Source organism: Ictidomys tridecemlineatus, chromosome 11, assembly GCF_052094955.1.
Source record: "Ictidomys tridecemlineatus isolate mIctTri1 chromosome 11, mIctTri1.hap1, whole genome shotgun sequence".
In the NCBI taxonomy this organism is placed as follows: domain Eukaryota; kingdom Metazoa; phylum Chordata; class Mammalia; order Rodentia; family Sciuridae; genus Ictidomys; species Ictidomys tridecemlineatus.
In genome coordinates, this window is record NC_135487.1 from 13584110 (window position 1) to 13604754 (window position 20645).

A 20645-nucleotide genomic window follows, 5' to 3' on the forward strand; every position below is an offset into this window, starting at 1 on the left:
GGTCTAGACCAGCACCTGCACCCGCAGGCTGCGCTCCCTGCACTCCTAAGGGAGGCCATGGCCTCCCCACACGGGTCTGTACCCACCTCCAGCTTCTGCTTGGTATCAGCCCCCAGCAGGTCACGGACATCTTCATTGTAGATCTCCAGGTAAGAGGCCCGGACCAGAAACTTGGTGTTCTCTGCACACTGTGGCGATTAGACACACAGAGACATCTGAGGCCAAAGCCTCCCTCCGGCTGCCAGGCCTGGGCCTCCACAGCCGGCAAATCACCAGAAGAGGGTGACGCAGGTTTGCATGACACGAGTCCCCATCCCGGCCTAGCCCTCCTATCCTTCTGGCAAAGCCCCCACCTCTCCAGCTCAGGGGAGCCTCAGGCCTCACCCTGTTGCAGAATTCTGTCAATAAACCACATGGGGAAGAAAAGAAGCCTGTCCATTACTCAGGCAGAGAAACTGAGGCCACAGGTAAGGCCTGGAGCCAGCACTGACTCTGGGCTGATCTCTGGCAGCTCTCCCAGCCCCTTCGTGTCCCTGAGTGGTGGTCAGGCTGGATAGCGAGATCATTACGCGAGGGGCCTTTCTTGGTCCGTGACAACTGCTTGATACAAAGGGAGCCATATTGCTATAACCACCTCGGCTGTAGTGCTCCACCTCCACAGCCACGGGAAATGTCAAGTGAGTGCTAAGATCCAAAAATGGCAGGAGGAAGACGTGGGACTGGCAGAATTTTCTCAGCTTTAAGTTTTTCTTCCACCAGGATTTTCAGAAACCAGTGTCTGCCACCCCTGATCTGCGCCAAGTCTAGGCTGGGCTCTGACCTCATCCCACAGTCCACGGCACAGGCCAGAAACACCCTGGGGCCACCTGGGGCGCTGGCCCTGCCCTCTCCCTCTGAGAGGCCCGTACCTGAACACTCTCAAACACGTGCTCAAAGGCCCTGGGGATGATGCCCCTCTGGGACGGTGGCTCTGGCAGGCCCTGCATGGTGAAGGACTTTCCGCTGCCCGTCTGGCCGTAGGCAAAGATGGTGCCATTGTAGCCCTCGGTGACTCCCTGCATGGGAGGAAACCAAAACCAGGCACTCAGGTGACCAGGCCCAGGTGGGCAATCAGAGACCCACAGACTCCGGAAAATTCCCTGGGTATCCCACCAATGAACCCGGGGGCATGGGTAAGGAGTGGAGAGGCCTAAGGTACAACTCCGGTAGTTTGTAGTCCAGGGGTAGGAATCTGTTCCCACGGGGCAAGCACTTGGCTGACCCCAGGCCACAGAGGTACCGGCCAGGAGAGGGGTGCCAACAAGTGAAACAGGACATGGCAGGAACCAGGCACAGGCTTCTGGGTGGTAAAGGTCCAACTGGGTTGGGGGACTGAAAGGGTAGCTTGGATTTTGACAGGTGACAGGAAGAAGGTACCTCAGGTTGAGGGGACAGCTGGAGCAAAGACACAAGGGACAGATGTTGAGCAGAGGTGGAGCAGGGGCGGGTGGGGGGCACAGAAGAGGTGGCTGGGAAGGAAGGCTGGAGGTGACTCGGGTGCCATTTCTAAATCATTCTTCACTCATCTCTACAGTTATTCCCCCGGGACTGGCTGTCTTCTCTGTGCCAGGCACCGTGCTCTGGCTGGACAAGAGTGGACAAGGACACGGTCTCTGCCCCCAGAGAACGGCTCGCAGGGCTCAAGGGCCTACCGGGCACCGACACCTGGTTCCACTGAAGGACCTCTGCTGTGGACCACATCAGAGCTCAGCGGGCAGCCCCCAGAGCTGTGGGACAAGAAGGCAGGAGCCGCTATTCACAGGTCCCCAAGAAGACGAGGTCTCACTTTTATGGGGTAGAAGTGAATGAATGAACTCTTCTCCCTCGTCCAAGGAAATCGTGACTAGCGTGAGTTCCTGCAGCTTCTCAGAGAGGTGGGCCTCACGCATGGAACCCCTCCAATCCCATCAGAGTGGGGACAGGCAGGAGCCCATGTCCTGAGGCTGGGCTTCTCAAACCCATGGGCCAGGAGAGAGAGGGTCATGAAGCCTCTGGGAAAACATGGAGTGGCTCCACAGTACCAATGGGACCCGAACAGGAAGAGAGCCTACATAAAAAGAGATATAATATGCATGTGCGAGTATGCACAATGATCCACTATTATGCATGATTATCATGCACCAATACAAATTTTTTTGTTGGTACTAGGGATTGAACCCAGGGACACTCAACCACTGAGTCACATCCCCAGTCCTTTTTATTTTTTAATTTGAGAAAGAATGGCTTAGGGCCTCAATAAATTGCTGAGGCTGGCTTTGAATTTGTGATCCTCCTGCCTCAGTCTTCTAAGCTGCTAGGATTACAGGGGTGCACCATCACACCATCACTTTTAAAATAAAATTTAAAAAGAAAAGAAATACAGCTGCACTGCACAGCTGCTTCGTGCACTGGGGTAGCTGCTAGTTGCACTGGACACGTGCCGGGTCCAAATAAGGAAATGAATTTATTTTAACTAAAAACATTCTTTTGTGGTGTTGAAGATCAAACCCCAACCTCATACATGCTGGGGAAGTGCTCTGCCACTGGATACATCTCAGCCTCTTAAAAATTTAATTAATTTAAATTTAAAAATAAAAGCAGGAGTGGCACAGGCCTGTGATCCCAGTGACGCAGGAGGACTGCAAGTTCAAATCTAGCCTCAGAATTTAGCAAGACCCTGTCTCAAAATAAAAAAATAAAGTAAAAAGGGCTGAGGATGAAACTCAGTGGCACAACATCAATAGATTCGATGTCCAGTGCCAAAAACAAAATTAAAACAACAACAAAGACAGAAGCAATACAAAATATTCTTCCATAAAACACAACTTTATTTTTTGTTTCATTTTGATGATTGAAACGGAGATGTGCCAAAAGTGTAAAATACATACCAGATTTCAAAGATTTAGTATGAAGGAAAAATATAAAATATCTCATTAATATTCTTATTTGAAGATAACATTTGTTATTGTGCTTTTCCCTTAAAATGGTATTTTTATATTGGGTTCACTATATATATATTTTTTTCTGGTGCCAGGGATTGAACCCAGGGATGCTTAACCACTGAGCCACATCCCCCAGACTTTTTATTTTTTCATTTTGAGACAGGGTCTTGCTAGATTGTTTAGAGCCTTTGCTAAATTGCTGAAGCTGGCCTTGAATTTATGATCCTGATCCTCCTGCCTCAGCCTCCCAAGTTGCTGGGATTATAAGCGTGCGCCACTGTGCCCAGCTTGGGTTAACTATAAATTATTTTTTAAAAAATATTTGTTTTTTAGTTGTAGTTGGATACAATATCTTTAATTAATTTATTTATTTTTATGTGGTGCTGAGGATCGAACCCAGGGCCTTACCTGCGCTAGGTGAGTGCTCTACCACTGAGCCACAACCCCAGCCCCATGACCCCAGCCCCACGACCCCAGCCCCAGGTTAACTATATTCTTAAAATTAGTTTTAACTGTCTCCTTTTACTTGTTAAAATGTGGCCACTAGAGAAACTTGAATTATGTATGTGGCTCAAGGGATATTTGCCTTGGAAAGTGCTGTCAACTGTACCATCGAGTTTAGTAGCCCCAAGCCACATGTGGCCACTGAAATTTAACTTAATTAAAATTAAATAAAATTAAAATTCAGTTCCTCAGCAGCATAGTCTCGTCCTGTTTGCCCTATTTGGAGGGAGGGCACAGAGCATTTTCATCATCCCAGGAAATTGCATAGGATCGTGCTCTCTGTAGAAAAAAATTTTAGGTCATTTCTAAGGCAAAACAAAGTTTTTGAAAAAGTCCCACCTAACAACTGATACCCCCAGACCCTCACAGGAAGAGCACACACGGAGCCAGTCACAAAAGCTTGCCACTCTGCATTGCCGCCCTAGTTCTGCCACTTCACCTGTGTTACTATTCACTAAAGGGTTTTGATGAAATCAGCAGTTAATGGACTGCTTCTTGTGTGCGCTGTGGATGGAACTCAGGGCTTCACACATGCTCTGCAAGTGCTCTACTGCTGAGCTGCACCCCCAGCCCAGAAATGGACTCTTTTGTGTGTGCGTGTGTGGGTACTGGGGATCAAACCCAGAGCCTTGTGCATGTAAGCAGGCACTCTGCCAACTGAGCTATATCCCTAGCCCCAGAAATGGACTTTTTTTTAACCTGGTGTCATCCTGAGCAATAATTCCCATGACATTGCATTAAAGATTATATATTTTTCCAACTATTGAAATTAAAATTAAAACATATCCTAAGTTGCCCCACATCCCCTTTCTGCTTCCTCCAAACGTCCCAGGGGCCAATTCTGTGGTTTCTACTGCACTGATGTCTCAGAAAACAGGTTCACCCTCTTCAGCCTGGCCATGGCAGAAGCCTGGTATATGGCCCCTGCATGGACTAGGGGCAAAACAGCAGAGGTGACCCTGAGGCCTTGGGTGTGAAGGGGCAGGGAAAGGTGGCAGAGCTGCAGGCTAAGAAGTGTCCTCAACCAGGCCACAGGCAGGACAGGAAGGAGGAGTACAAGGGAGGGCATCCTAAGTCAACCAGGGGCAGTGTGGAGAGGAGAATTGAAAAAGTCACCCAGGGACAAAAGCTCAGGAATGGAGCCCGGATTTAAGGAGTGGGGGAGAAAAAGGGCAGAAAATGAAGGCAGAATTGCTGGGGGCTTCGTGTGGCAGGAATGAAGGGAGGGTTCTGGACTAAAGGCTTCCTAGAGGTTGTCCTGGGCCTAAGTCAACAGCCAGATAGCCCTTGGAGCAGGACTCAGAGCTAACATGTGTGAGATTTGCATGTGTTTTGCATATTATTTGCATGCTTCTTTTAATAGAAGGCAGCAGATAGACATGGGAACTGGGTACTGGGATAGGACTGTCCCTAACTGGTTCCGTAACTCTCCAGGCCCGTTTCTTATCGGGAATGGTAACTCCAGCTCTTCCTGTGAAGATCAAATGCCGCATGCTGGTCTCCACCCACAGGGCCTTCTCCTCTGCCTCCCTGCCCAGCTGACTCTTCTCATTCTCAGGTCTCAGCTGAGACCTCCTTTCCCCCTGGAAGTCCTCCCCATTGGTTCCCTTTAGCTCATCACCCTGAACTGTTAGCTTAGGAGCTCTTCCCCCTGACCTTGAGCTTGCTGAGGGCAGAATCTAGATCTCCTTTATATGCACTCCCGATGCCTAGAATAGGGGCCTTTATGGAGATGCTAGTTAGTTGGGTGAGTGAGTGAACGGGAGTCTGAGGCTCTGTGGACCGTCCAGAGGCAGGTGTTGGCACTGTAGAACGCAGGAGAAGAAGAGTTGGAGGGCAGCTCTGACAGGCCATCACCTTGTCTGTGGTGTTTCCCTCTCCAAGCTGGGGCTTCCTGGGGACCTGAGAGAGGCTTGCTTACAGCATGATTCCAGGATGAGGAGGGACCGGGAGGAGCAAGGCTAACAACCTAGAGGAGGATGGCCAAGAGAGAACATGGTCTTCAAATCTGCCAGGGACCACCGAAAGTGTCCCTGGAGCTCCAGGAAGGGCTTTGACTCAGTATGAAGAACAGTTTCCTAGAACCCACAAACCCAGGTGAAACAGGGCACTTTTGGAAGCGAACTGCATTCGGTGGACACACGCAGGTGAGGGCTGGTGTCCACTTAGTGGACATTCATGGATTCGATGAAAGAGGAGGGCTGGATCAGATGATCTCTCAGGTCCCTTGCAGCCTGGGAATCCAGGCCAGCAGAGGATAACCTGGCTATCCCTAGAGTCCAGGAGCATCCCCAAGGGGGACTTTCCCTCATCCTCTGGGCATCGTCTCTGCTCAGGTCCTGGTCACCCAGGAGCTCTGGGCTTCAGGACACATCAACCCTCTCCAGGGTTTTAACTGGTTCCTGGCAAAAGAGATGGGAGCAGCCAAAGGGAGTGCTCTTAGGATGTTAGGGGGCCCGCTGGCCAAAAGACAAAGTGGCCATGCCAAATCCGTTTTGGAAGCACTGAGTTAAGTAAGCTGAAGTGTCTCCACGACACGACTTCCCAGAGCCTCAGCTATCCCACCAAGCCCCACAGCTTTGAGCAATGGAGGGCGCATACAGCATCACCCCACTGTTCCTTTTTTTATGGAACAGCCCATGACATGTCACTGAATCAACAATTCACTGAGTGGTAGGGCGATGACAGTGGAAAAACAAGAACCCTTGGCCAGGAGACAGGAGGTGTCTGTCATTCCCAACCCATCTCTGCCAGAAGCTTGGGCAAGTCTGCTCCCTCTGGGCCTCAGTCTCCCCACGTGTGAAATGTGAGTGCCTTCCCTGTTATGGAGCACAGGTCACAACAGCGAGGGTAAAAGCCCTGTAAAGCCAGGAAGCCTCGCCCCCTTTGCCTGAAATGCTGAGGCAGAGGAGACCTGTTAGGGTTTCCTCCAGGACAAGCCTGACCTGCAGCCTTCTCAGAAGCAGGGCCCCTTGAGACCCTTCCATGCTACTACTAGGTGCTGACCCAGGGGAGGATCAGGGTGCCAGGGAGAGAGGTTCAAAGGGGAGCAAGTGTAGGCCATGGCTTGGGCTGGAGGTTGAGGGGAGACCGGAGGCTCTTGTGATTCAAGGAGGCTGGGGAAGGGGCTAGAGTTTTCAGGGTCCCTGAAGGTCTGGGACGATGGTGGACGGCAGATGGGTCCTGGGAGTTGGAGCTCTTCAGGAAAGGGTCTGGAAAGGACGGGGTCCAGACCAGCTTTGGCGCTGGGTTCAGTGGAGACCTGGATGGCCACTGTAGGTAGGCAGGTTCCAGCTGTGTCTGGCCTGGACACAGTCTTCAGACCAACCTGCTGCTAGCCACCTGCTTCCCCCTCCTAAGGGCCTTCTTGCCCGGCTGGGGGCAGGGCCCTGGGGGCCCTCTGTCCCTTCAGGCCCCTCCGGTCTGGAAGGCGGCCTGTGGGGCGCCCTCACCTCCACCAGCGGGTAGGCGATCTCGTTGTAGATCTGCTCGGTGACGTGGTCCATGTAGTAGGCGCCGTCGAAGGTGAACTGCTTGGGGGGCTCGTCGGCGGCGCCCGGGTTCTGGATGAAGCACTGGCCGCGCGCGCAGTCCACCGTCACCACGGCCTGGCAGTTCAGCTCCCGCTCGCGCTGGTTCATGGGCCGGCAGCGCACCACCACCTTCACCGACTCGGAGGCCATGGCCCCGCCGCCAGGACCTGCCGGGCGCGGCGCGACAGGGACGCCGGGGTCCCGGCGGCCGGCGGCGGGGGGCGGGGCCTGGCGGCGGGGGCGGGGCCGCGGCGGGGGGCTGGGAGGGCCCGCGGGGCTCCCCGAGAGGAGGCGGAGAGGGGCCGCGGGGGAGTCGCAGGACCCGAGCCGGGGCCGCCGCCGCCTCCCGCGCCCGGGCTCGCCGGTCCTTGGGGCCGGGCCCGGGCGGGGGACGTGGGAGATCCGCGCTGCGGGCTCCGCCGCAGGACCCAGGCCCGGAGCCGCCCCAGCCGCCTGCTCGCGCGCGCGCCTTCACGGCGTTCGCCGTTGCCGGGCAACGCCGTGACGTCACAGGGCGGCCCGCAACCCCGGCGCGTTCTCTGGGCGGCAGAGCCGGGCCGCGGAGCGGTGCCCGGCCGCAAGGCTCCCACGGCCCCAGCGCCGAGAGGCGTCCATCCCGCGCCGGAAGGGGGTCAGTGAGACCTGTGTCACCTCGGGGCGAGAGCTCTCGGGAGCGAGGCCTCACGCAGGGTCAGGCGACCGAGGAGTCCTCTGTCCTCACCTGCGTGTGGACCCGGGGGAAGGCCGCCCAGAGCCCGCAGCGTTCACAGCTCGAGGCCTCCTCTGATGCCACCCTGTTCTTTCTTAAACTCAAGATTTTAAAACAAACAAAAAAACTTGAGCCAAAGTCTTTGGGCTGCGAAGGCCACCTGGCCCTACCAGACTGGCTCTGCGCAACGTCCCCCGGCACAGAAGCAGTGTCAGTTTGGTGCCAGGTGTGGGGGAGACAGCCCTCCTGCAGGCCGGAGTCTGGCGGGGGAGACTGACTCTGAAAACAACCCCCCACAAAATCCCATCAGTGAACGCAATTACGAACTGAAGAACCAGTTGGTGGGACAACTAACGGGATCCTCTGGGGATGCCTCTCAATGGTAGAGCACTTGTCTGGCAGCTAAAAGGCCCAGCACAGCAGGAAGTGTGGGGGGGGACTTAAGTCTAGGCAGTCGGGTCAGGTATCCTGAGACTGACTGGAGCTAAAACATGACAGTTGAGGAGCTGAATCAAGCAAAGGGAAGGGGGTCAGTGAGACCTGTCTGGGCTGCGCAAAGGTCCTATGGCAAGCTGCTGGAGCACGAGGTGCTGAATCTTTTCCCTTAAGGGGTTTAAAGCAGAAGAAGGATATGATTTGGTTAAACCCACCTACCTATGGTCCTTCTGGACATTCTGAGCCCTTGAGGACAAAACCTCTATCTGGCGTCCCACCCTGCACCAGCTGACTATGACAAAAACCAACAGGTGAGGTAGATGAAGACCATGCCTCCTAAAGAAAAGTCTGCACTAGACCATCTGAAGACATGAGTTTTATTTGTTTGAAAGTCCACACAGTAAGGAAAGCTGGGCTCTCCAGTGGCACTGGTAGGAACAAGGACAAAAATGTGGTCTCTAATCAAGACATGGGGAGCCCGCAAGCGTGGGCCAAAAATCTTGCCCCTTTTTTAACATGTCACCTATAAAGGCCGTTTGAAGAATGTCAAAGAGCTTGGGGAAGGCCTGTCCCTTCAGTGTGCTGAACACGTCCCCTCCCCCCAATCTCTTGTCCACACAGGTAATTGACACAAAAAACCCAGCCCTCCCAGAGATGAGCCATGCCCAAGTCTGGGCCTATCACTGGTTCCCTTAAGTGCACATCTCTGATGCTCCTGTCCTAGGCCCAAGGCATCACTAAATCCCTCTCGGAGCTGGGGACTCCCACAGCCGGCCAGTGCTCTGCAGGGGCAGTGGGTGGGTTTCGGGGGTGGCTGCGGAGTCCCAGCTTCCCACCTCCATTCAGATGAAGTCAGGCACGTTTCCAGTGACAAGTCCCTGAGGACATGTCCCCTCTATTCCTTGAAATGGACACCTCACTTGACAAGGTCCCTGGCCAGATCATGTCCTGGTGAGGGGCTAGATGCAGACACCACAGGCCTGACCCTCCAAGAGGCCACCTTCTCCCTCCCGGGGTGCCTCCCTTCTTTCTATCCTGCTGGTGCTGCCTTCTCCCTCAGGGAGTCTGAAATACATTACCTTCAAGGCACTGAACAGGCACATGCCAACCCCAGATGGGAAGATGGTGGTCCCCAGACACATGACTGGGCCTCTGCCTCAGGATAGAAGTTCATCCAAAATGAACTTGTCCCAGCACTTAATCGGGCAGATTCACATTTGTCAGTGAGCTTACTGATGAAGGGGATCCCTGGACTCGTCAGTCACACTAGGATGGTTCCTGCATCTCCCATAGCCAGCTGAGGCCAGGCCTCCTCTAGCAGGGCTCACATTACTTCTACCTGTGGATGGTTCTGCCCTGCCCATCCCCAGTGGGACTGGCCTGGTAAGTGGGGCAGCCCCTGATGGCTGTGGTCAGCACTGCATAAAGGAAATGCCAGCATCAGGTGGCTTCCCAAGGCAGCCACCAAACTGACTGCAGTCTGCAGCTAACTGCAGATGCACCCTGGGCCCTGGCAGCCAAATGGCTAGCGGAGCTGGTGCACTCACACTCCCTCTGTGTCTGGTTCCTGTTGGGAGCTCTCCAGAGACCTGGTCTCTTTAGGAAAGGCTGCACCTCTGCTGGTGAGCAAGCCTCCTAACCCTCGGAGAGCTCTGTGGAGGAGCAGTGTGGAAGCCAGGACAAGCCCCAAAGCCATTCAGAAGATATGGAACCCCTGTAGCTCCGCCTGGAACCTCGAACGACTACGTGTCCTATGAGAAGCCACTGAAAAATCTCCAATGTCAGGGCTCCCCTCCCACGGGCAGCAAAGCAATGGAAAAGTGATCCGGGGCAGAGACCGATGGAATGGTGGCCAGTGGGGAGCAGGGAGAGCAGAGCAGCTATGAAGGCCTGGGGGCTGGGTAAGGGAGTCCTGGAGCAGGGCCTAGCCCAGGCCCTGAAGTTCAGCCTCAGACTTGGCATGGCCCAGGGGCCGGAGAGTCCGCAGGGGCCTGCCCTCAGGCCCACTGTCCTGCTCCTCGTAGGTGGGGTTCCGGCGGCCCATGTCGAGGGGACAGAAGAGGCTGCGCTCAGTCCCAGAGTGGCTCTCCACCAGGGCCTCCAGGCTGGGGAACTCTGCAGGCAGGTGCTGGGGAGGAAGGGTCTTCAGCTCCAGTTCCCTGCCCTAGGCTCACACCAGTGCCCTGTCCCCCAGGGACCCATTTTAGAGAGCAAGAAATCAGAGCTTCGAGTTATGATGTCATGGCAGGGCCAGACACCACTTCCTCTCTCTTCCCAACCTGGGAAGGACTGAGGCATTCATCTTGGAAGTATGAGCACACGTGTGAAAAGCCTCACTACCCCATCCCAGAGGCTGTGTGAGTTCAGGCAAGTCCCTGTCTTCTCTGAGTCAGTATCCTCCTCTGTTAAAGATGGGCTATGGTGTGGGAAAGCAAGGCAGGCAGAGGAAGGGGGTGGAAAGTGGGATTAGGGTGGGGCCAGAGAAAGTCAAACAGGATGTGAGGTAGACTCAGGAAGTCACCAATTAGGAAAAGGTGGGGCATCATGGCAAGAGGCAGAGCCAGAGATGGGACAGGGCAGGGACAGGGGCCTCCTTCTTACCTCTAGACAGTAGCGGCCCAGATGGTTCCGGAAGACCTGGTGGGGCACCACCCCGCATTGCGTCCTCACAGACAGGCACCACTGGCCATTGGTGCCTGGCTCAGGCCACAACAGGAAGGCTCCTAGCACGTCTCTCCGTAGCAGGGCCAGTGCGCAGGGCCTGGGGTGCAGAGCAAGACGCTGAAGTTAGAGCCCTGCTCTGGTCTCAGCCCCAGGCTGCTGCTTTGGGGAGGGACAGAACCCCAATAGCACGGAGGCAGCCTGGGAAGTAATAAATGCCTTCCACATGCAGCGCCTGGCTGGGCTGCGTGGTGCAGGCCTATGATCCCAGCTACTCGGGAGGCTGAAGCAGAAGGATCAGAAGATTGAGGCCAGTCTCAGCAACCAAGTGAAACCCTGTTCCCCAAAAAGAGAGGTAAAGTCTGGGGATGTCACTCAGTGGCAAAGCGTCCCCAGCCTGATCTACCCCCCCCAACACTGGAAAAAAGAAAAACAAAAAACCACAACAGTACTTGGCCCAGAGTTGCTAGTCAATGAGAAGGAGCTCTCAGGAGCTCAAAGATTCCCCAGGGGTCCTCTGAGACCCCATCAGGAGAGAGGTTTAAAGAGCTGACTTCTAGGAAGAGGCTGGCCTGTGACAGGCCTGACGTCACCAAAGCCAGGTCATTCTGCCCCCACACAGGGCTGCACACATGTCATGGTCTGCAGGGGCCCCCTGCCAGTTCTCTGCCCAACCCAAGGAACTGGACATTAGGCCAGGCCAGTTCCCTCCTACCTGGAGATGCCAGCAAAGGCCCAGATGTTCTCTGTCAGGCTGCCCTCACTCTCCACCAGGCACGAGGGACCACCAGGAGTGCGGGGCCATGCCTCCCATGCAGCAGGAACTATGGAGACCACCCAGGGGTCAAAGGGAGAGTGGCCAGATCCCTCCATGTCCGCCGGCCTGCCCAACCACTACAGGTCCTCTCCCCATCATCTGTCTCCAAACCAAGCCTCCCTCCCCGCCCAAAAGGTGCACACCCAGCCCCCTGCAGACACCACAGTCCCACTCACACCCACTCCCCAGTTAAAGTTCACACCACCCCGCAAGCCCAGAGGCACACACACACCCAGGGACCCACATGCACACGCACTCATACACAGGCCTCCATGGGGTACAGCCACAGCCTGGCAAGAGCATGCAGGCACTGGCCTCCGCCAGCCCTGGGGCACAGGGGCAGGGGCACTCCCACAACTCACAGGCCTCCCGAGCCGACAGCTGCAGCTGTGTCTCATAGGTGCAAGCTCGGTAGGCCCCGGAGCGGATCACCTTGCTGCGAATGGCCTTCTTGCGCACCAGCGTGGGCGAGCAGTAGGGATTCCCCAGGCGGGCATGGCGGGCACCCCCACGGCCTTCGGACTCTGGCAGCTCCTTCTAGGGCACCAAGAGGGGCCCATGGGCAGACAGACTCAGGCCCAGCCATGCCAGGTCAGGCAAACCACCACTTGTCCAACACCCCCCCCCCCAGCCCTTGCCCTAACCCGCAACCCCTGGGCTGGGGGCTGCATACCCCACCGCCACCCACTGGCCCCTCAGCAGGCAGCCGCCGAAAGGAGACCAGAGCATGGACGTTCTGTGAGAGCTGATCACGGCCGAAGGGCTCCCGCACCATAGCAGGGGGGCCCCCAGGGCTGGAGAGTGGCTTCAGGGACACGTCCCCTGCAGGCCCCGGGCAGGGCTCAGGCTGCACCCTCTCCTCCGGGTGCTGCAGGAGGTAAGCAAGCTGGAAGGAGCGGCAGAGCAGCAGGTGCAGGATCTGGACCTGAGGAGGGGGAGGGGCGCAGCTGGGAGAAGCCTCCTGGGGTGCACCTGGGCATGAGCCACCCACAGTCCAGGGCTAGGGAGCCCCTTGCCCCTCGCTGTTCTTCCTGGGAAAACTCCTCCTAATCCCTTAGAACCTCACCACCAAGCAGCCTCCCTACCAAGGGCCCCATTCCTTTAACACATAGGGGCACTTACCATGGCAAAGTGTCACTCATGCTGGGAGCAGGGGAGATAACGGTGGGCTACATGCACCTCGCCAAGGCTTACCATCCCTCCCCATAACTGCCCCAGCCCCGCTCAGAGCAATGAGCAGGGCCTGGGTTTTGATTTAAGCCTGCAGCTCCCGTGACCCAGGGCAGGACAGGGCGCTCTGTGTGCCTCAGTTTCCTCATCCCCACCTCCTGCGCTCCTCAGAGGAGCTAGAGAAGTGAGCTCCACACATCCCACCCACACTCATGCCAGCCAGACCCAGCAAGCTGGCACCGTGAGCTTCAGCTACCTGTCACCCCACTATTCAGCACAGGGCTTGACATTCAGCGGTAACAGCGAAGCCTTGATGGATGGACCCAAACCCGGCCTCCACTGGCCAAACTGGCTGTCACGGCTCAGTCACACTACGGCCACGCTGGCTTTGACTTCCCAGACCTCCTGCCTAGTGCCCACCCTACCACCCGCCCAGGGCCATGCCCTGGGACAGTGAGACCCGGACCAAGGCACTGCTTTCAAAGAACTCAAATGTCTCTAATTAGTGACAGCGGGCAGCTGGAGTGTGGTCCTGCCACAGGACTCCACAGGAGGAGCCATGCAGAGGGGTGGAGGTGGGCAGAGCCCTAAAGGTGAGTGGGGTGAGAAAGGAGGGGCAAGCCCTCCAGGCAAGGAGGGCGGCATGAGCAAAGGCCTGGCCAGACCGCCCATCTCCAAGAGCAAGGCCCCTGACTGGCCTGAGAGGGTCTTCAGTGGGCAGAGCCAAAGCAGGGGCCAGTGTGGTAAGGTTGGAAGGCTCCCTGGAGGGGAGCCAATCTCAAAGGCCTTTGTCCCTGAAACCTGCCCCGGCGCTCAGCACAACCCACTCAAGCCTCAGTGGTGTCCCTGCCCCAGCCCGGGCCCGATACCTCTCCAGGCTGGCTGCCCACAAAAAGGTGGCAGAAGAGCTTGCTGGCGGGGCTGCGTGGGTTCCGGGCGATGAAGGAAAACTGGCAATTGGCAGGACACCAGGTGGAATAGAGGATGCGTCTCAGGGCATGGGCCATCAGGAGCACCTGGACAGGCAGAGCAGGAGCGGGGCCTCATGAGACCCCACCTGGGCAGCAGTGGCCAGTCCTGGGGCCCCACATACCACCTACGCTTAGCCTGCACCCTAGGGCAGGGCCACCTGCTCCTGGGGTACGGGCCTTCACTCCTTGCAGGCCCACCCCATAACGCCCTCACGTGGTATTGGGCTTGTCCCAGTTGCAGACCCGTAGGTTGGGATCATTGCCCCTATTTTATGGAACCCAGAGGCAGAGCAGTGATCTCCTGCCATGGTGTAGTGGCCAGCCCTGGGTTGCATGCCTGGGTCACACTTGGCCATGTGACAGTGAATGAACCCTGGCTCTGCCACTGGTTCTCCGTTTAAGTGCAGTCCTCTGAGCATCTCCTGCTGTGACATGTGTCACGTGGGTAGAACCCTAGGACCCCTCTGATGGGCTGCTGATAGGTATAGGGAAGCCCGTGCAAGCGACACAGGATCTAACTTCAGGAGCCCACAACACCTGGCTATGGGACTCCATGCTCACCACGACCTTAGGTGAGAGGGACTGCAGTTGTGAGGTATGGTTCTGGGGCACAGGCACCCAAGCAGGGGTTGCTGCCATCTCCAGCTGAGATGGGCCCCTTCTGCAGCCACAGGAGGGTGTCCAATACCAGGCATGGTACCTACCAAAACCTCGTGGGATAATGTCCCTGCTTTGGGCCAAAGGGTGGCCCCCAAAGGAGATTTTGGAGGGCCAGGGATGAGAAACTTGCCAGAGCTTGACTCTGGGGACAGGCCCTTGAAGAAAGAATGTCCAGCTCGACGTGGTGTCGCACACCTGTAATTCCAGTGGCGTGGGAGGCTGAGGCAGGAGGACTGCAATTCAAGGCCAGCCTCAGCAATTCAGCCAAGCCCTGAATGACTTAGTGAGATCCTATTGCAAAATTTAAAAAAAAAAAAAAAAAAAAAGGCTGGGGATGTGGCTTAGTAGTTAAGTACCCCTGGGTCCAATCCCGAGAACCAAAACCAAAAAAAGAAAGAGTGCTCAAAGGCAGAGCAAAGGGGAACACAAGGGGCCCCCAGAGGAGCTCTCCAGGGCTGAGCTGAGGCCAGGGCAGGTGGTAGCAAGCTTGTCCTGAGAGAGGAGACTCCTGTCCCTGCTGAGTTCTCACCTGACCCTCTTGAGCTCCTACCTCTCCTTCCCCGCTGTAGACCTTGAGGCCCTGAAGGCTGAACTTCAGGATGACAGCACGGCGACGGGGACAGTCCTGGGTGGAAGAGTGTTGGTGGGAGAAGCTGTCACCTCCCAGGCTTGGCCCTGCTCAGCCAATCCACCCTGTCTGCCAGGTGACAAAGCTCCAGGCGACGGATGCCCCAGAAGGGAGAGAAGTGGGGATACAGAACACCCCCAGGCAGGCCACAGGTGGTCACCTCACGACCACCTCCCCTGTCTACTGGCTGTGGCCTCAAGCTGCAGGGCCAGGGGAAGGGACTCACTGGGCATGAGGGACAGAGCTTTGGGAGCCTGGCTGTGGGTAGCCACTGGGCCACCTCTCAAGTCCCTTTCATCCTGCCCCTCTGGGGGCCTCACATGCCCTCTTTATGACTGGGGAGGGGCTGGATCTAGTCTCAGGGCTTGTTCCCAGTCTGACATCCCAAGACTGTGATCCTTACCAGGGAGGTGTCTCCTTGTCCCCATCCCCCTCACCTTCAGGGCCCACAGCCATTGCTGCACCAGCCACACGCTGTCCTGGGTGTCCAGGTCGTCCACAGGGAAGGAGCCCACATACTGTTTGGTGAGGGGGCAGGATGAGGCAAGGCAGGGGAGTCAGGCCCACAGCTCCTGACCCCATCCTCCAAGGTCTCCCCCGCTTGGCCCACTGCTCTGCTAGGCAAGCCGTGGGCCGTGACAGAGACCCAGGCTCTGCTGCTCTCCCATTCAAGCCCTCTGAGGGCCCAACTCCTCGTGTGTGTGCACACACATCACAAAGCCTGGGTCAGGGAGGGAGACGGGGAAGCAGGTCCTTGACCCCGAGCTCCTCCCCACCCCCAGGGCCTGTCCCCAAAGACTTCCCACCAGGGCACACTTGGAGGGAGCAGCCCACCCACCTGGGCAAACTTGGTGATGCACCTGGGCCGGTAAGGGGCAGGCCCGCAGTCGGAGGCCCTCCGACCCCCTGCCCCAGCCCTCTGCATGGCCCCCAGGATGCCCAGCTTCAAGCTTCACGGAGACAAAGCTGCAAAGGGCAGGGGAGAAAGTTGGTTTCCAAGCAGGTAAGGCAAATGCCCCCATCAGAGGCCCCGAGTTCACCCTCCGGTCATTTATTTTACAAATCCTCGCTGAGTTCTTGCTATGTGCTGACAGTGTCCTGGGCCCTGGGAACACAGCTCTGAAAAGAATGATGAAACCTGCCTGCCTTCACGGCGCCCGTTCTCATGGAGAGAAAGCATTCAAATAGCCTTGTGGCCCGCTCACAAGTTGCATGGCCAGAGCTGATGAGGCTGGGGACCTGCTTCTCAAGTCCTGGCTCATTTGGCCCAGCCTGATTCCAGCCCCTTCCCAAAGCACCTGGTCACATTGAGATCACAAACCCAGAACCCAATCAGGCCACGCACTCAAGCTGAATCAGGACCTGGAGAAGGTGGACAATCATCCGGGGGCTGCGGCGCATCACCCTCTTCCCATCCCAGGTTCTGGTCTTTCCTTGGGCTCACAGCCCAGATCCACTAGTGGGCAGCAAAGTAACTTCCCTTACCAGACTGCTCAAGGGACAGTACCTGTTTCCCATTAGAGCTCAGAATCTCAGCTGGTGCTCAACAACTGTGGCATCAATGCCTCCGCGTCCCAGTGGTTGCAAGAAAGTGCGGCCGAATGCCTCTGCCAAGGCCTCCCAAGGCCTCAGCTCTGTCCAGAGTTTCCTGAGGCCAACTTAGAACCTCCATCTGCCCCCATTCTGGCCAGTTCTCTCACTAGCCGACTTGTAACCACTGACTTGGTCAGACAGCTCCTGATCCAAATCTAGCGTGACTTCGGGAAAGCTGCCTCACCTCCTGAACCTCCATTTTCTCATCTGCAAACCTGGGATAATGAGAGGTACCCATGAGAGCTCAGTGCTGGGCAGGTACCAAGCACAGTGCCAGCCAGGCTTGGAGCTGATGCTCAACAACGTGGTCACAGGGAATAGGAACACCAAAAACTGCTGTTCGGGAGGAAGCTTAAGAAGACCACAGGGTCTGGTAACTTTTAGTTGCCTCCTTGTCTGGGCCACATTGACAGCAGACCCTGGGGTCTGTGAGAGCAAGACAGAGGCCAGCCTGGAGCTGTGACTCCCACCAGGAGACAGGAGAAGTCAGACAGGACCTGGGCAGGGAGGGGCATATCCTAGGTGTGCTGCAACCCAGCTTTGCAAGTGCCTGGAGAAGGAGGGTTTGGGTGCTGCCGGACAGAAGCTCTGTGCCAAGAGCCCAGGTACCTGCCTATGACCTTCAGCTCGAGGCTCAGGCTAGTACACAGAAGCCAACAGCCATCTACCACTTTCAATGAGCAGCCAGCACAGGAAGAGATGGAAAATAAAGGCTTCGTTGTGCCTTTGAAGCCTCCCAGGTCTCCCCATACCACCCCCCTCCTGCTTCTCTGGGCTGTCACACCCTTTGCTTTCTGATCCATCATGTCCTTTTTCACATCATGTCCTTTCTCTACTGTACTTTTGATGTTTAAATAAAGCAAAGTTAGATGTGCAACTGGCTCTAAAGCCACGTGACGACTGTTACAGGTAAGGAGGGGGGCAGGGCTCCCAGTGAAGCCACTCTTTAACTTCATAATCACATCACGGGGCTGGACCACAAAATAAGCATGGGAGGGGGCAGTGGATAGAGAGGCCACAGCTACAGAAGTGGGAACAGAGCAGGTGAGAAGACAAAAGCAAGAGACAAAGGAGAGCTTTGGGAGGGAGCAATCAAGCACACACTTCACACCCTGCCCCTGCCACCTGGTGGTCCCTCTGGCACTAAGCGTGAGAAGAAAGAGCCACAAGGGTTAGCACACTCACACACAGAGACAGCTGGTTCTGTCTAGGGCTGCAAACAGCCTCCTTCCTCCAGATCCAGAGCCGCAGTTTTCAGTGTTCCCAGTGTCCCCCAGTGTCAGGGGTGGGAAGGTCAGGTCACAGGCTCTCTACTGCCCACCCCATCCACCATTAGTCCCATCCTTACCTGTCCCTCTGGTCCTCAGCTTCCTTGGAAACAGTTTCTCCCTTCCTCACCTCCTTCCCTAGCCTCAGGGCATTTCAACTGGAGTTGGGAGGTTCCCAGAGGACCAGGGTGGGCACCAGTCTCATCCTAACCCTGGAAATGGACCTGTTCACCCATTTCAGGTACAAACACCCACTTCTCTTTGAACCAGAGTTAAGTTTTACACAGGCGCCTGGTAAAGAGACATTTGGAATGAGTCTGGGGCTCTCCTCTTGCTCTTCTGAGGTGGCCCTGCTTAGAACTGGACAGGGAACTGGACAGGTTAATCTGCTTCTGAGCTCAGCCGAAGGTGGTCCAGGAAGTCAGTCACTTGCCCAAGGTCATATAGCACAAAAAGGGACACTGGGAAGCAAAACCAGGACACTGTCCCTAGGCCACGGTACCCTTCTATTGACTCCCCTCATCCACATAAACAGGGTGTCCACCCCTGCAGTTTAGTGGGTCCCAATCTGCCCAGCAGGTGAGTCAAGGAAGCAGTCACAGGGGCAGGGGAATATCTTAGGTGCTGGGGACAGATATGACCAACAGAATGGCTGCTGCCCCTCTGGCTATGTGCCAGATGGCCTGAGTTTGCCCCAAGAACTCCAATCTCCTGCCTGGTTCCCACTGCTCCGACACACTGCTCCAACAGCGCCACTTGCCCTGGACTGTGCTGCAACCACTGAAATGGTTTGAGGTCCAACAGGGTCAGCTGATGTGACCTTATCAAGTCCCTTAGCCTCTCAACTTCCAGTTCCCCAGCTGTGAAGTGAGAATCATTATAGGGGCCCCCTCCTGGGGCTGCTCATTGACCTATTCCTCCTGAGAACATTTCTAAGCATCAACCATGTGCAAGGTGGACAGAAGTCCCAGGCCTCACAAAGCACCAAGTTGGGGTGAAGGGACGACATTCAGTGAGGGATCGGATAATTTGAAGAAAAGCATTCAGTGGTGCAAAGAGAAGATGTTATTTAATACGGCGCGGTCGAGGACGGCCTCCCTCAACAGAAGACATCTGAGAGGAAAGTGCTGCCCGTGGGGGCTCGGGGCTAGCCCCCTGGAGGAGCAGAGCGCTCCGCAGCGTAGGCTGTGACCTCAGGAGCAAGGCCAGCCTTTCGGCCCACAGCCCACAGGCGGGGCAGAAAAAGTCCTCAGGCCAAGGAGCCGCAGGAGACACGGTGGAGGTGACGGAAACGCGCGACGGACGGAGGCGCCGGGTGCTCCTCGCTCTCCGAGACCCTCCGCACCTCTGCGCCCCGGACCCACCCCCGCCCCCCAGCTCCCGCGCTCACTCACTGCGGCCGCAGCTTCTCGAGTTCCGAGTCCCTGCAGCTGCGTCCCGCGGTCCCCTCGGCTTAGCCCTGCGCGTCTCTGGAGCCGCGGAGTCCCGGTCCCGCCCCGCCCCTGCCACCTCCGCGCCGCGCGCCCCCCACGTGGCCGCGGGAACGGACCCCCAGCATCACCAATCGGGGCCCGCGATGCCGCTCCGCTCGATCGCGCAGACCAATCAGAAGCCGCGAGGGTCCCTGGCGCCGCCCACGTCGACTCGCGCTGGGGCGCTCCACCTTAAAGGGCCGGGGGATGGGGGCGCTGTCCCTGCTCGCCGAGGGCGCCTCTGCCTGGGCTAGGGTTGTCATCCAGATGGCGACTCTCCAGCCTCAACCGAAAAGCCGTCCCTGACCCGGGCCAGTCTTCACTCACTGCACAGAGCCCTTGGGCGCTGGACAGAGCCGGCTCTCAGTAGGCGTTTTGAGATGGTGGTTTTGACCTGGCCTTCCTGGGCAGCTGGACCAGTCTCACCTTCCCTCTGCCCCAAGACAGCCGGGGGCAGGGGTGTCGGGCATCCTCTTCCCGTCTGGCCGTTCTCATAAGAGGATTGACTGACCCTGTCCTTTGAGTTTCAGGGAAATCCACTTAGATGAGGAAGATGGGAAAGCGAATCCAGCCAGTGTCAGCCGCGGCGCTGAGCGGGAGAGCGTTTTTTTGTTTGCATCAGGCCAGGCTCCCTGTAGGTGCCAAAAATTAAAGAGCAAATTCGAGTCAGCCAAGCCTTTGGGGCGTATTAAACCTGAAATCTGCATAAAATGCCGTAAACTGTCCATGTGCCACACCACGGAAAAGCCAGGACACAAGGGTCCAAAGCCTGCGTGCCCCGGCAGAGGCAGAGGCATCCCGTAAGAGAGGCCAATTTGGGAAATTGGATCTGGGTCTAGGGACCTCAGGGTCCGGGCAGGTTTGAGCCACTCCAGCCATACTAGGCATTCCACTTGTCTCCTTGGGCACCTGGAAACCCTGCCAGAGGCCACAGTGAGATGTAATTCCTGGCATGTTCCACATCTAGGCACTTCCTTTTACTAGAAGTGGGGTCTTAGGCAAACACCTTAATCACTTTGATCCTCAGGGGCCTCATCTGTAAAGTGGTGTTACCACCCTGACTCACAGCCATGTAAGGATTCAGAGGAGTTAATGGGGGCAAAAAGCTGGCACAGCACTGACGCATGGTAAGTGAAGCGCTCAGCAAACACTAGCTGATATTAGGCTTTGCTTTTATTCTTGAGTCTCTTTTGTATGTGACTGAACAGCAAGGGTTTACTGAATCCATGTGTCAAGTGGCCTCACCACTGCCAGCCTCCAGCCT

The 20645-nt window shown here is 56.5% G+C and overlaps 2 protein-coding genes across 21 annotated transcripts in view; both read right to left on the reverse strand.

Annotated features, from left to right (window-relative positions):
- Kif17 (kinesin family member 17) overlaps nucleotides 1-7238 on the reverse strand; it is a 42914-nt gene extending 35676 nt beyond the window's left edge. For 4 of the 10 annotated variants that reach the window (XM_040288036.2, XM_040288034.2, XM_040288035.2 and 1 more), the window contains exons 1-3: nucleotides 6917-7237; nucleotides 909-1055; nucleotides 87-188 (exon numbers count right to left, since the gene is read on the reverse strand). In XM_040288036.2, the coding sequence (XP_040143970.2) occupies nucleotides 87-188; nucleotides 909-1055; nucleotides 6917-7147 (480 nt within the window). In that variant the 5' untranslated portion in view covers nucleotides 7148-7237. Of the gene's footprint in view, nucleotides 1-86; nucleotides 189-908; nucleotides 1056-6916 lie in introns of all 10 variants that reach the window. The other 6 variants (XM_040288041.2, XM_040288038.2, XM_005318061.5 and 3 more) reach the window with 3 other exon arrangements.
- Nucleotides 7239-8504: 1266 nt separating this feature from the next.
- Sh2d5 (SH2 domain containing 5) lies at nucleotides 8505-20245 on the reverse strand. Of its 11 annotated transcripts, none has more exons than XM_040288045.2 (10): nucleotides 19459-20245; nucleotides 15887-16014; nucleotides 15486-15566; nucleotides 14950-15045; nucleotides 13659-13805; nucleotides 12293-12544; nucleotides 11982-12156; nucleotides 11518-11626; nucleotides 10743-10902; nucleotides 8505-10269 (listed from the first exon to the last, which is right to left on the reverse strand). In XM_040288045.2, the coding sequence occupies exons 2-10, from the start codon at nucleotides 15971-15973 to the stop codon at nucleotides 10066-10068; spliced, it is 1311 nt and encodes a 436-aa protein (XP_040143979.2). In that variant the 5' UTR covers nucleotides 15974-16014; nucleotides 19459-20245; the 3' UTR covers nucleotides 8505-10065. The 11 variants fall into 11 exon arrangements, with proteins under 11 accessions (XP_040143979.2, XP_040143981.2, XP_021589680.2 ...); XM_040288047.2 differs by lacking the exon at nucleotides 19459-20245 and adding an exon at nucleotides 19304-19422 and having other exon boundaries at nucleotides 11982-12153; nucleotides 14971-15045; XM_021734005.3 differs by lacking the exon at nucleotides 19459-20245 and adding an exon at nucleotides 19304-19422 and having other exon boundaries at nucleotides 14971-15045.
- Nucleotides 20246-20645: the final 400 nt, after the last annotated feature.

What these genes read in the sequence shown, in the direction of transcription:
- Sh2d5 (XM_040288045.2), bottom strand. Translation starts at nt 15,973, where the DNA reads ATGCAGAGGGCTGGGGCAGGGGGTCGGAGGGCCTCCGACTGCGGGCCT. An exon ending in AATGGCTGTGGGCCCTGAAG is followed by an intron (nt 15,046 to 15,485) that starts GTGAGGGGGATG and finishes TCTTCCACCCAG; the next exon opens with GACTGTCCCCGTCGCCGTGC. An exon ending in GCCTTTGCTGGCATCTCCAG is followed by an intron (nt 10,903 to 11,517) that starts GTAGGAGGGAAC and finishes TCTGCACCCCAG; the next exon opens with GCCCTGCGCACTGGCCCTGC.